We start from the raw sequence: 14,860 nt of genomic DNA on the forward strand, positions 1-14,860 counted from the left end.
GTTTGGAAGGTTCACACCCTTTTTTATAATCCAGGCAACCTTTCTTCCCTGCACATTCCCATTAGGCCTCTGTACAGTGCTTGCCAGAAGACTGAAGCTCAGCAGGTGTGGTCTTTCTGTAATTTTTTCCCAGTGGAAGTCTAATGGGAACCTCTTGCACGTATAAAATTATAATACTCACCCAAATGTTGGCTGGATTGGGACCTTGCTCTGAAAACTGTGGGGTGGGGACTATGCCTTTTAGTTTACACCAGCATGTCCTGACTCCAGATCACAGTCCTACATGCCCCAAAACCAAACAAAGGCAACAAAAACAAACAAACAAAAAAATGAATAGTCATCAAAATATTCCCTGCAAAAGCTGCTAGATCATTTAAAAGCCCAGTTCTAGAAGGGCCTGTTTCGTAAAACAGGAGAAATTCTTGGTGCTCAGCACTTTGTATGACGGGCAGTTTTTTATTTGACATATTGTTTTGCAAAGTGACAGTAGAAATGTGCAGCTACAAGTTTCCAGATAGATGACATAAAGGTTGTTCACTTGGTCTTTACAAAGTACTTTGGAGATTAAAGGTTACGCAAAGGCTATCTGTTACTGAAACGTGCTTTCATTGCATCTTTGTCCTGTCAGATTCATTATGACATATAAGTTGCAGTGGTGCTCTCACGATATGGAGATTAAGCTTCTGACAGCTTCTGTTTCTGACCCAGCCGCAAAATATTCTTATGGATGTTACTCAGTATACAAAAACATCTGCTGAGAGCAAACACTTTAAACCATTTGAATTCTTTGGAAGAGAAACTGTTTAAAGAGGAATTAACATCTCATGATGTGGGGGAGATACGCTCCTTCCATATGGACGAACAGCTTTCTCAAAGCCTTAAGTCTAGATTTACTGCATGGCCAAAAAAATGGTTCTTATAACAAACAATTCCTTTCTGGATCCAGCTCTAAAGCATGCACAGTGTTCTGACTCACTCAGGATAAATGTATTTCTCACAACTCACTTTTGAGGCACAGATGATCAGAGAAGTTAAAGCAAGTATGTATGTAGTATAACTTCATTTATAGTTATACTATAGGAAAAGTCCATAATCAAATAGAATTGTAAGAATTACAGGGAAAGATGCTGCCTACTATGTTACCTCTTTTATCAATGCACTGTGAGGACCCCGACTTTCTGCCTTCTGCAGAACTCCTTTCCAGACCACCTAAATTTCACCAGCTAACCTGTCTGCATTGCACAGTGAAAAACAAACAAACAAACAAACAAACAAACAAAATGCCTTTAGGAGCCTGTTTTAGGGGGCAAGATTTCTCTTTAACATATGTTAGTGGTACCACCTATATCACTTTTTGGTGTCCACATGTCCAAATCCACCGCCTGGACTTTGCAGTACAAAGGGCAAGTACATACTAAACCTTATATTTCTACATTAATATTTTTCAGCATCTCAGCTATCCCATGATTTCTGGGAACATGGCCCACATTTATTTTGCCATATTAACTGGAATTGCTTTAGGACCGGTATGCACTGCAGGAACTCCTCTGGCCTTCCTCATCCATTATGTAGCTGTAATTTAAGACATTTGTAAAAACCCTTTGTGTTACACTTTTTTATTTGATTCTTTCCATTTCTGCTAAGGTATAAACCAGAAAACTCTGTTATGAACTCCTTCTACTTAAGCAGAATACAGCAGGATCACTTTGTTATGCTGACTTATTGATTTGTAAGGGCCTGAGCAGCTATTTATTGCAGAGGTAAATTGCCACTGTGCTCCAAATTATAGCTATGGACATGTAACTTACATACATCTTCTGCAATCCAGTTTAGTGTTGGCCAATCAATCACCAAAACAGCTGTGGCAACAGAGGTTTTGTGGTTTGACCAGAGGTCATGGGCATCAAAAGTACGATGATTTCTGGATGTCAGAGGATGGGGAGCTCACACTTTGTAGGGAACAACAGTAATACTCGTACCCATAGTTCAGGTACTACAAATAATGTCATCTGCAACATTTTTTTTTTTTTTTTTTGCCAGTAGGGCAAGTTCACAAGAACTGTTCCAAGAACTACTGAAAAGATGCATGATGCCAGGATTATGAGAAAAATCTTGTCTTTTCTACTCACAAAGCTATGTCCTTATGGTCAGAGAGTTTGGCAAAAGAGAGTCTATGCTCACAGCTACAGGAGGGGGGTGGAGTGAGATTCAGTTTCAAAAGTCCTCGCAATACCAAGTGACTGGGTAATGAAATGGCAGATTAAATAGTTAATCCCAGTATTATACATACACACAATGAATTATTCTAATTTACTTAAGACCACTTAGGAAAGAGGCCACAGAGTCACCACAGATTGGCACAGACTTTTAGAGGCAGTAAGAAAAGCAAATAGAGTTTCAGAAATTACCGATGCATAAAACCTGGAAAATAAAGAGTGAATATCTATGTGGTATTAAGTCATACATAGTACACTTACATTTTGGATACTGTCTGCATTATTGATCATCTCAACCCCAAAGATTTTTAGCATAGGTAACAGGTATTGATTATTTATCATTTCTCATACTACTGAGGTAGGAGTTAAAAAAATAAGCCTGGTGAGAGCTGAGAAGCTACAACGTTTTCAAACAATACATTGTTAATTATGAAATACAGCTCACCAGGATATTGTATAAACCAAAGCACGGGGATTCAAAAAAGAATCAGACAAAATCTATGGCTGTTAGTTGTAGCAGTGTGCTGGTAAACTCTGGCTCAGGAAGTCCTCAGTCCCCATAATTTATTGGCACAAACTTCAGCACTACTTCTGCTGTTCTCTTTCCCCTTGCAGTGCCTTCCTTCTGAAAAATGCTGCAGGGCTGCAAGGGCTACATGGAGGTGGAATTTACTGAAGATAAATAGCATTCTGTTTTTAAGGGGGATTTAGAGGTTTTGAGTAGTGACATATGTGAAATCCATGGTGTGAACATCCCCTAAAGAATTATGAGAACTCTACAACAAGTAATAGTAGGATAGGGTAACAAGTAGTGGTATGTAGCTTTATTTAGACATACTGTTCTCTCCTGCTAGGATTAAACCATTGTAGGTTTAATTATAGGGCTGTTTATTTATTTATTACTGATTTTTTAACATGAACAGTCCTAGACACGTAATGTTTTTCCTGGAGAAGTCTCTTCTTGCTTCTTACGAGTACAAATCAATAAACACAAACTTAAGCAAAAAGATATCTGATTATTTGCCAGGCAAGATATCTGGTGCTGCACAGTGAAGTTATTATCAGTCCATTCCATGTACTCTACCTAGAATTTCCCATTGACTCATATTTCTCCCTAGGGCTCGTTTATAGCACAAATTTATTTAATTTTTTCAGTAATGTTTCCTGAAATAAATAAAATGTACCCTTCAACTGTTCCTTGCAGTTAATTATGTTAACTGGGACAGCTATTCTTCAGACATTTTATAAAACACTGAAACTCTCATCTGAACTAGGCCACTAACTAATTGCTATGCACAGGCAACAACACCACATTATTTCTGAAACCCTGTCATCATTGTCCTGTAACTGAAAACCCACAGTAATGGTGAATTATCTCGTGCAGGACTAGTTTAAATCACAAAAATTGCTGCTTAAACAAATTCTCTGTTATTTCCTTCCTTTGTCATTTCAGGAAGTAATACTAGATATTTTACAAAGTAAGTTTCAGCAGAAGTAGTCTTAACATTTTAAAAGGACATAATGCTATTTGGAAAATAATGTCAATACTCAAAATGACCAAGCTAGTAAATCTTCAAAATATTTTCTTAGAAATATTGCATACTTTTGAATTTTTAGTATGGCAAGTTACTGCTTTATGTGGAGTAATATAGATTGGTTTATCCCTGTTAAAAACTTGTTGGCTCCATATTAAGAATTTAGGGTATGTGTAACCATCTAACTTTTAGTCAGAGCATCCATACCTCTGAGGGTCTGCATTGCTCTACGGAATGGCTCTTTGGAGACAAGGTGAGCAGGTCTATCAGTGAAGAAAATCATGAGCCATTGACTGCTACCACCTGAGTAACCATGTGGCAGAGAATGACACCAAAAGTGATTTGATAGAAATGCTTCTCTATATCCTTTGGTGAAGTGGGAACTGAAAAAAGTCATCTCAGAAGCCTACTTATGAGACTTTACTCAAATATTCCCTTCTAGGTGCTAAGCTTGGTAAAATTATAAAAAATATTATTTTTCCCTTCTGCTTTATACTCATGCTGAAGGTGTCTAGGCCTTTCATGGCTATTAACAACCATGCATCATAGACAGAGATGTCCAGGATTCCCTTGAACCTGGTCTAGGGATTCTTGTTAAAGTGCAGTGCCATTCTTTGCACCAGAAGGTAGCAGTTCATTACCTCAAAAACTTTTGCCTCTTTCTTCTTCCCTGCTGATTTAGCAGATTTTAACTTTTAATTGGTCTTGTCTAAAGCATTTGTATATGAAAAACCTAAGCACAGTTGGAATCTCATACATTGAACCTCCAGTGCTTTGGCAAGTGAACTGCATGTAATGGACCCCACACAGCTTTCCTTGCTCAGGGAAGGGTTACTGATGAACTAGGAATTGTGCTTGAGCCTATGCCAACATTTTTGTGAGAAGGTTTGTTTTTAACATTGCTAATGATTTGGAAAACAAAATGGACTTTGTGGGACAATCTCTCAAATACTTATGGTAATTAGGACATATGGAAAAGAAAAAGCCTTTAACAGGCTCACCAAATCATCTGCCTTTGCACAGGAGATGAAGTAGTTAAAAGAAGAAAATATCTAAGCATGCTTTGTCAGTTGCTAAACCGTTAAAATTACTGTGCCAGGCAGTAATGGCAAAAATGGGAGCAAATGGGAGCAAACAACAGAAATGCACTCACTAATAGTATTCCAAAATTATCCTAAAGGTGTTAAAGTTATTTGGAATTATGCCTGTAATTGGCAGAGCTGAAAGAATTCACCACATTCTTATAAACAGTGGATGGAGACTCAGAGTTACTACTCTTATTGCTGGAACATACATCTGATACAGTAATTTAAGTAAAAATGCTGTTTGGGGCCTTTTTCTAAATCCTATTATTCCTAGCAAGACAGTGAACTCCCAGTATTAAGATACAAATCATACCATAAAGTCATAGCAATTTCATTTTGGCATTGAATAATCCTCAGCTCCAAATTCATTGTTAGTGCAGCTAAAATGAGGCCAAGAAAAATTTGTTCCAGGCCACTTAACAAAACAGTTGATTTTTATTTTTATTTTTTAATTCTAGAAATCTGAAATGTTCTTCCATATTATCTCTAAAATATCTGAGACGGAAATATGTGTGCACGCTTAAGTTTCTAAAGCTATGTAAAGTGTAAAATGAAGGCATTTGTGTTAGCGATGAAGATAGTACTAACAAGATCTCACATCTTTTAAATAAGTGGACTTAGTATTCTAGAAATAGTTGACATTCCTCTTCACCAGCCAATTCAGGAAATTAATTTAAAAAGGATATTTCAAGGAAGTTTTGCTTCAATCTCTTCTGCACAGTTTGAAAAGAAGGGACTTTATTTTCCACTTTGCGTAGGTCATTTAAGCCACTCCAGAGTGTCTGTACAATCAAAATAGAAGCATTTTACATCAACTTTGAAAATCTAGATTTGTTCACATTAGATCTGCTCATGGGTGACTGAATGACAACTAAAGCAATGAATAGTTAAGTCTCTACAGCTTGAATAAAAAATAATAATAAAAAAAATAAAAAAAAAAAAAGGAAATGCTATTAAAAAGAATAGATTTATTTTTAGGAAATTCTGCACTATTTGTTTAAATACTGAAAACAGTTTGGATGTTTACTTTGTTTGTACTTTGTTTTACTTTATTTAATCTCCTTGGATTGCAAAGTGGGCCAGAATACCTTCTGAGAATATGCTGCCCTGAAGCACATATATTTTATTTGCCTTGTGCTAGATTTATTATGAGTATAATAAGAAGGATGTGGCCTATAAGTCAGAAGGATAACACAGAATTCAATTCTCATTCTGCCACAACATATTGTGCAGCACAAATGAATGGCTATACAGGCATGAAACTACATACACTTGTCTTTCTCCCTGCCTCACAGTGGTCTTGAGAGCTGATGAAACTTGCTAATTGTACTACATCTTAAGTTGGAAAATCTCTCACAGTGCTTCAGCACAACCAACATGTGTTGGACAGGTATGACTTTTTTTCTGCAATGCCTGGACTATGCAACATCAACTAATAAAATGTACAATGGGCATTTTTACAGTTTTATAATACTTATATATAATTTAGTTATATATTATAGTGAAATAATTTTAGTATTTACATGATTCCACCATCAGTTTCCAAAATTACAGAGTCTTAAGATATTTATCACCAGCTGTTGAAGTTAAACAGTTCGGTTAGATTAAAGGCACATCAGATAAAATTCCTACAAGAAAGGAGTAAAGTGATACAAAGACAATTCTTCTGGGTAAAAGTCCTCCTGGCCAAGAAGACACATAGACAGAAATAGAGGAGCAAAATCACAGAAACTTGAATTCATGAGGAGGAGAAGCTTTTAGTGGCCATGATGCGGTTCCTGTAGATATTGCTTTATATTCATAGAATTTGTTGTTCTCAGCACTGTACTACCCAAAGAATCCCATAAAAGTCCAGGTTGGAAAGGACATCTGAAGGTCATCCAGTCCAACCTCCTGTTGAAAACCAGCCTAACCTCAAAGCGTAATGAGGTTGCTCAGGGCCTTGTCTCATCAAGTTTTGAAAATCTCCAGGGACAAAATTCCTTGGCCTCTCTAGGCGGCCTGCTCCAGCACTCCCCAAACTTCTGGTGGAAAATGTGCTTAAGCTCAATTGGAGGTTCTCCAGGTGCCCCTTGCTTCTCCTCCTTGTTGTCATCACACTCCACATCTCCAAGAAGAGCCTGGCTCTTCCTTCTAGGCAACTGTCCATCGTGTCAGGGTGTAGTGGGGCCCGTGGCCCCCTTGGGACCCCTGGCGTGCTCCCTGTGTGAGCTGGCACGGCAGGGTCTCAACAGTGGGCACCCATTCTACCACTCTCAGTGAGGAAGCAGGGCAGGTTGGGGGCAACCTGTGGCAGTCCCCTGTCTGGGTCCATCCGAGGCTAGTCTGAGGTCATGCTTGGAACACAAGCCAGGGTCAGGCCCGGTGAGGGTAGCCAGGGTCAGATACAACCCCGTGATTGCTGAATGAGACCATGGTGACGAGGCTGGTCTGAGGTCACGCTATGAAGTCAGCAAACAGGGCCAATGGCCAGACACAGGCAGAGCTGTGCCAGTCTGGTGAACCAGGACAAGGACTGATAGCCCTGATGGGCTGATGTGGGGTCCTGGGCTGTAGGGTGGGTGGGGGGAACCACAGGGGAACTGGGAAGGGCCACCAAGACCTATTAGGGCCCTCGGAGTGCTGGCACCTCAGGCATTTCAAAACTACCATTAGAGTCTCCTCTCAACCTCAAGAGTGTGTTACCTAGTTTAAAGTAAAATTATAAAAAAAAAATAATAATCAACTTTGTATTACAAACGCTTTCAGTTTATAAAAAAATATTAAAATTAAACAATAATGTTGTATTGTTTATGCTGTTTAATTTTTACTTCTCTTTCAGCTTAACTAACTAAAAATATGTTTCCTAATGATCAAAAAATGAATTTCCTTTTCAAATTACTGAGTACAAGTTTGGATTGCTAATGCTGCTGTGAAATGTTTACATAATAGAAACTTTACAAATGCTTCAGTTCTATTCTTAAAACATTAAACAATTCCTCTTTTTTAAAGTTAGCCTTGTATTTCTGCCAAATTGGACTTGATACTGCCAACTCATTCAGACTGCATCCCTGCAGGAAAGGACATGGGGTTATATCGGCCCACAAACTGAACATGAGTTGATGGTGTTGTGCTATTGCAAAAAAAGCAAACATTTTACTGAGAAGTATAAATAGAATTGCCATTGGTAAAACACGTGAAGTAAACCTCACAGTTGATTCAGGACTGGTGAGGTCTCGGCTGGAGTAATGTAACCTGTACTGAGCATTAAACAGCACTTTCAGAGCATGATTAGGATGGTAAGAGGCAGAAAATATGACTCAGGAGGAACAACTTGAAAGAATTTTGGTTTGGGTATGAATATATTATGGAATTCAGGGAGAAAAATCTTCTAAAACATTTCTTTCCTGCAATGAGAAAGAAACTTTTTACATTTATTTCTATGTCAGTTGGTAATAGACTGACTAAAGACCTTGATTTGGGCAAGTTAGACATAAAATACAAGTACAGTCCTAAAAAAAACCACAACTTAGTTAATGTGATGCTTTCATCAGGGTGTAGGACTTCCCTTTTTCTTCTTCCAAACCGGTAGCCCTGGAAGCTAACATTTCCCCAGTGCCATAGCAGCACTGCAGGAGACAGAGATCCAAGACTCTGCCACAGTTCAAACAATGGGCTGACAGGGTCCAAATCACCCGAGCAGTTACAGCTTGACACAAGGACATTTCCCAAGTTCCAGTCTTAGATGTTTAAACTGAGCCAGCCACCTTAACCACTTCAGCAACAGGGAAATCTTTCCTTTCCTGTACAGTCTCCTTATTGTTGGATTGCCAAAGAGGGTTGTAACTCATATACTGAAGTTTTCTAACAATAGTTTCAGACATGAAGGCAAATGAGATGACATTCAATGCTCCTTCTAGTAGATTTTTCTAGGACTGTTTCAAGTAGAGTTTTTCATATATCCATAATACATCTAGGGAGATCTGACAGATCCAACAGAAAAAAACATTAAACAATAGCATATAGGGGTGGGAGGAAATCATAAGCATAGCTACTCTTGAAAAATCTTGAGTAGGAGTTTTAAAACTGTGCCATATGAAAACAATCTGGGAAATAGGATTAGGCACCTGTCAGAAGAGAGGGCAAAGCCACTGTATTTTCTGTCAGAAACACTCGACAATGTAAGACCCTGACTAATTTATTTAAATGGGGGTTAACTCTTGCAAAAATACCTGTATCTCATATGCAGCCATAAAAAAAATAAATAATAATAATAAAAAAAATCTGTCACTTACATTATTTATATTATTGCAGCTATAGATTTATTGTGTAATGCATCCTTCTGGAGTAACCTTTAACTACAGATGTAACTTGAACATTATTCCTTTGACCTATTTTAAACTGTTTTTCTGGTTCAAATACTATGGAGTCCTGGTTATGGTCACTTAAGAATCACTCTAAAACTCTGTACTGACAGAGATAATAATCTAATGCTTACTAGCAATCAGATCTTTGTTCTTACATGAACAGGATTAGAACCACATCTTCCATACACTCTGAGGTGTTGCACATTAAAGTGCTACTTTTATGTCTTGGTCAAGGATACTCTGCAATGGTGCATGACAAAATTAATGCAAATGCATGACAAAATTAACAGACTCTAGCAAGCAAATAATTAGTGGCAGACAGGCAAATAAATCCCTTCTAACTTTATGTAATGCCAAAATGCTCCAGGCCTCAAGTTGAAGACTTCTACAGGTGACAGGAGAGAACACTTTTTCCTGTTTCTTTGCATTCCCTTTTGAGCTGAAAAGGTCTGTTCCCAATGCAGAGTTGTTCTTGCAACTCAGGGACACATTTATCATAAGAGATTCACAACCAGCTTAGGAACCTGAAGGTGCACAAGTCCATGGGACCTGATGAGATAAAGCTGCAGGTCCTGAAGGAACTGGTGGATGTAGTTGCTAAGCCACTGTCCACCATATCTGAGAAGTCGTGGCAGTCCCATGAAATTCCTGTTGACTGAAAGAGGGGAAACAACCCCCACTTTCAAAAAGGGTAAAAAGGAAGATCCAGGGAACTGGGACTGGAAGGAAGACAGCTGAGGCAAGTCAGTTTCACCTCTGTGCCTGGCAAAATCATGGAGCAGATCCTCTTGGAGGATCTTCTAAGGCATGTGGAAAATAAGGAGGTGATTGGTGACAGCCAACGTGACTTTGCTAAGGGCAGATTGCACCTGACAAATCTGGTGGCCTTCTACAATGGGGTTACAGCATTAGTGGATAGAGGAAGAGGAACTGACATCTACTTGGACTTGTGCAAAGCATGTGACACTGCCCCCCATGATATCTTTGTCTCTAAATTGGAGAGATGTGATTAATTGGATTTGATGGATGGACCACTTGGTGGGTAAGGAGTTGACTGGATGGCCATACTCAATGGCTCAATGTCCAGGTGGAAATCAGTAACAAGTGGTGTCACTCAGGGGTCTGTCTTGGGACTCGTGCTGTTTAACATCTTTGTAGGTGACATGGACAGTGGGATTGGGTGCACCCTCAGCAAGTTTGCTGATGACACCAGCTGTGTGGTGCTGTCAACACTCAGGAGGGAAGGGATTCTCAAACCCCTGGACAGGTTTGAAAAGTAGGCCCGTGTGAACCTCATTAAGTTCAGCAAGGCCTAGTGCAAGGTTCTGCATCTCACCCAGGGCAATCCCAAGCACAAATATAGTTTGGGAAGGAAATGGGTTGAGAGCAGCCTTGAGGAGAGGGACCTGAGGGTCTTGGTTGATGAGGATCTCGACATGAGCTGGCAAGGTGAGCTTGCATCTCAGAAAGCCAAGCATATCCTGGGCTGCATCAAAAGCAGGTGGCCAGCAGATCGAGGGAGGTTATTCTCCCCCTCTGCTCTGCTTTTATAAGACTCTACCTGGAGCACTGTGTTCAGCTCTGGGGCCCCCAGCACACGAAGGACATGGACCTATTAGAACGAGTCCAGAGGAGGGCCACAAAGATGATCAAGGGGATGGAGCACCTCTCCTACAAAGATAGGCTGAGGGTATTGAGGTTGTTCAGCCAGGAGAAGAGAAGGCTTCATGGAGACCTTACAGTCTCCAGTACCTTACATGTCTCACAGTATCTAAAGAGGGCCTACAAGAAAGCTGGAGAGGGGCTCTTTGTCAGGGAGTGTAGGGATAGAATGAGGAGTAATGGCTTTAAAGTAAAAGAGATTAGATTGTTAAAGTAAAAGAGATTGAGATTAGGTATCAGGAGGAAATTCTTCACTCAGAGGGTGGTGAGGCCCTGGCATAGGCTGCCCAGAGAAGCTGTGGATGCCCCATCCCTGGGGGTGTTCAAGGCCAGGCTGGATGGGGCTTTGGGCAGCCTGGTCTGGTGGGAGGTGTCCCTGCCCATGGCAGGGGGGTGGAACTGGATGGTCTTTAAGATTCCTTCCAACCCAAACTGTTCTATGATACGGTATGAGTTTGTTTTTATTGGTGTTTGAACATAATGAACAGAAATGAATTCTGTTTCAAGGAAAACACAGAGGAATACGTTTGTATGGAAAAAACTGTAGAAAACTGTTTCTAAAGCCTGATTACATAAAAGAAAGTACAGCCACATTAACTTCATCCGAATTAGCTGCTTCCTTACATGCCTTTAATAGCAGGTGCAAGGTGAGTCAGGACAAGTCCTTAGCAGGGGTCAGACCTCTGAACAGGTACACATAGCTGTTACAGTGACTTTTGGCAGATTTTTTTTTATAGCTAGTGTTGCAACACTAAGATAAAAATTACATCAGTACACATGGCTCTCTCTTAGACAAAAGTATGGCACTTAGGTTACCATTCTATCAGAATAGTTTCAGTGTACCTACAAAGAAAGGAAAGAAGGAAGTTTCCATGTTGCTTTTTATTTTTATTATGACTAAGAAAGACCTGAAATGTGAGCTTGGTATGCCTGGTATACCTTTTTAAGGTAAAATTTGGGACTTGGATAGGTATTCAGCCATCTGGACAAACCTCAGGAAGGGCAGATCATTAGTAACAGAGACTCGAGTTTTGAAGTTTGTTCAAAATGTTTTATTAACATTGCTTTTCATAATACTTTCTGAGATGGTAGAGGCAGGGAGAGGTTTATTTACTGATCTTTCTGCTTACTTGCTAATCAAGTTTCTAGAAACAGAAGTTGGAAGCCTTTCAAATTTCCTTGGTTAATTAACCCTAAGTGATTAATTAGCTTCTTTTGGAGCTAATTAACAGGAAATTCAGGAAAGGACAGATTCTGAGGAAGCCTTTTTTTTTATAGAATAGGAAGCAGTAGAATGGATACGTGGCCTACAGCTTAAACGCTAGGAGATAAATTTAACATAGCTACAAAATTTTTGTTTGTTGCTGCTTGATATTTAATTCATCTGCAACAGGTGAGTAATAGCAAAAGCCTCAGTCCCAGACTTAGGCTGTGTAATTCCTTTAGCATGGCTACAGTATCTGTATGAGAGTAATTTCTGTTTATATACATGAATTTAGGAGAATGAAGCCAGTCTTCCAGCACACAGGTGTTGTATACAAACCATTTTAGGACGTGCTGCCTCGAAATGCTACAGAGGGTGGCACAGATCAGCCGAACACCTGCTGTGTGTGCTCTGCAATGCTCCCCATCCCTCCCAGACACTGCCCCGAATAGCACAGCTTAAACCGGCGCACAACCCCACCCCCAAGAGCTAATCACATCACACCCGGGCTAAGGACTGCGTGCAGCTGATCCCCTTTGGGGAAGCTTAGATTTCACACTCGTTTAATAACATAATGAAAGCGAAACTTCGCTCCCGGTACCAGGGGCACCAGCTCCGTGCCTGGCCGAGGCCGGGGGTCTGGTCTCCAGCTCGGGGTCCCACCTGAGCCCTCCGAGGCCCGTAAAGGCTCGGACACGTTACACAGCTGTGCTCCGGGGCAGCTTAACACCAGGCCCTGCGTGAAATAAATAATAACACAAAAAGCGTGATGACAGAGGAGCGCTGCCTCCGTTTTTCCCGAGCAGCTCGCTGAAGACTTGCTAGCGGGACCGGGGCGACCCGGAGGGGCCGCCAGGGAGCGAGGGCCAAACGCGGAGGCCGAGGCCTTCCCTGGCTCGGCCCGAGGACCGCGGGGAGCCGCAGCCCGGCTCGGGGCGAGGCGGGCGGGGGTCCGGGGGTGGGCTCCGGGCGGCTCCGACCCCGCCACCGCCGCCCCTCGCCCCTCGGGGCCGGCCGCGGGCGGGGGTGCGCGGGGCCGGCGGTGACTCAGCGGCGGCGCCCCGCTGCCCCCCGCCTGGCGGCGGCGCCTTGCCGCGGCTCTGCCCCCTCCCTCCCTCTCTCCCTCCTTCTCTCCTCCCTCCCTGCCTGCCGCAGGATCATCCCACCCCGCCGGGCCGTCACCTCGGCAGGAGGAGCCGCCGCCGCCGCCACCGTCGCTTCGCCTCCGCTCCCGCCGCGACCTGCCGGCAGCGCTCCCCCGCCATGCACGGAGCAGGGAAGGCAGCCCAGAGCCGCGACGCCGCCCGGCCCCTGCAGCTCACCATGAAGAGGGGCTACGAGGTGCTCCGCGACCCTCACCTCAACAAGGTAGGGGCAGGGGCGCCGGGCTGACAGACCCCTGCCCTGCCCTGTCCTGCCTTGCCTTGCTCAGCGCTTCCCGCTGCGGCGCCCGGCGGCCTCCCCCCGCCACCTGTCGCCGAGCTGAGCTCTTCCTCCTCTTCCTCCTCTTCCTCGGAGGCTGTGGGGGCCCTGTTGCGGCTCCCCGGGCTCCCCCCGCTTTGTTTTCCCCGAGCAGAGCGGCGGCAGCCCGGGGATGCTGCAGAGGGAAGTTCCCCTGCAGGTGGGCTGCACGTTGCCGCTGCCCTGCCTGGCTTCTCCTGCTGCCCAGCCACCTCTTCCAGCCCTTACCTCCCCTCCCGGTGTGTGTGGGTGCTGTGTGTTACCCCCGGCAGGTGGAAGAGGCGTTTTGTCACCGCTTTTTTTCCACCTGTCGCTGTCAAGTCCAACCCCAGCTTCCCCCCTGCCCTGCATCAGTGAGTGCAGGCTGCGCCTGAGGGATGCAGCAGCAGAGCGAAACCCCCTTATCGCATCCCTAATTCACTTAGGGCTCGCTCAGCTTGATAAAACTCTGACACAGGAAAACAAAACAGGTGAGTATGGAAGTATTTGCACAGCTCTGACTCAGCTGCCAAGTTCAGATTGTAAAATTCCTTATTGCCTCGGCGGGCCCTGGATTTGCTGCCTGGATGAACCACGGGTGAAGTCAAAGGTAGATGATAAACCTCACGTAGCACATGAAACCTCGGTGAAGTCCTTAGTCCCGGCTTTGTTCTTGCACATTATTTTTACTGGTTGGCTTGTGTTTGTGCCCTGACTGGTACCACTGCATTCAAATGCACGTATAGCCATTTTACTTATTGCCAAGTTGTATGAATTGACAAAAACTGTGTCTAGTTTTACCGGGTAGGTTGACTCATCCATAAAATCTCCATGTATTAGTTAGATGAATAGCGCTTTTATTAGTGTGGGTGTTTGAATACAAATTTTCCTCAGAGGGTGTCTTGTGTTTGTGTGTGTGCAGGCCTGAGAAGGTCTCTTGAGGTCAGGTGAAATGAAAACTAACCAAAACGTTAAAATCCCAGAAGGAACGAATGAGAGGCTGTTTCACTTGGGATTGCTTCTAAGCAATTGCAACGTTCATGGAAAATACTGGTTCAGAATAGCCAAGGAAAGCCAACCAAAAAAAAATATTTTAAGACATAAAACAGGGCTTACTCTAAAATGTGGTCTGTAAAGAGCAGAGACTGAGGAGGCTCATTGCTACCTGTATCCCTCAAATATCACACATCTTGCCCTTGAACAGCATAGCTGGAGACTAGATGCTGAAGATGAAGGCTCTTGTTTGATTTCTTGGCTTAGGCTTTATTCTTCCCTCCCCCCTCAGCTGTGCTATGGCACATGTGCACTGTACAGCAGAGAAGCCAGGCAAAGTATTTGTTCGTTACCAGCCACATCTACCCATCTAATGAGC

General features: G+C 42.7%; 1 protein-coding gene across 1 annotated transcript in view; it reads left to right on the plus strand.

The window, feature by feature from the left end:
• The first annotated feature begins 12,878 nt into the window (after window positions 1-12,878).
• Window positions 12,879-14,860, plus strand: part of ME1 (malic enzyme 1) — a 173,240-nt gene continuing 171,258 nt past the window's right edge. The window contains exon 1 of the mRNA XM_068678068.1: window positions 12,879-13,416. Coding sequence (XP_068534169.1) covers window positions 13,312-13,416 — 105 coding nt within the window. The 5' untranslated portion in view covers window positions 12,879-13,311. The remainder of the gene's footprint in view (window positions 13,417-14,860) is intronic.

The sequence above is a fragment of the Anas acuta genome, chromosome 3, assembly GCF_963932015.1.
Source record: "Anas acuta chromosome 3, bAnaAcu1.1, whole genome shotgun sequence".
NCBI lineage: Eukaryota > Metazoa > Chordata > Aves > Anseriformes > Anatidae > Anas > Anas acuta.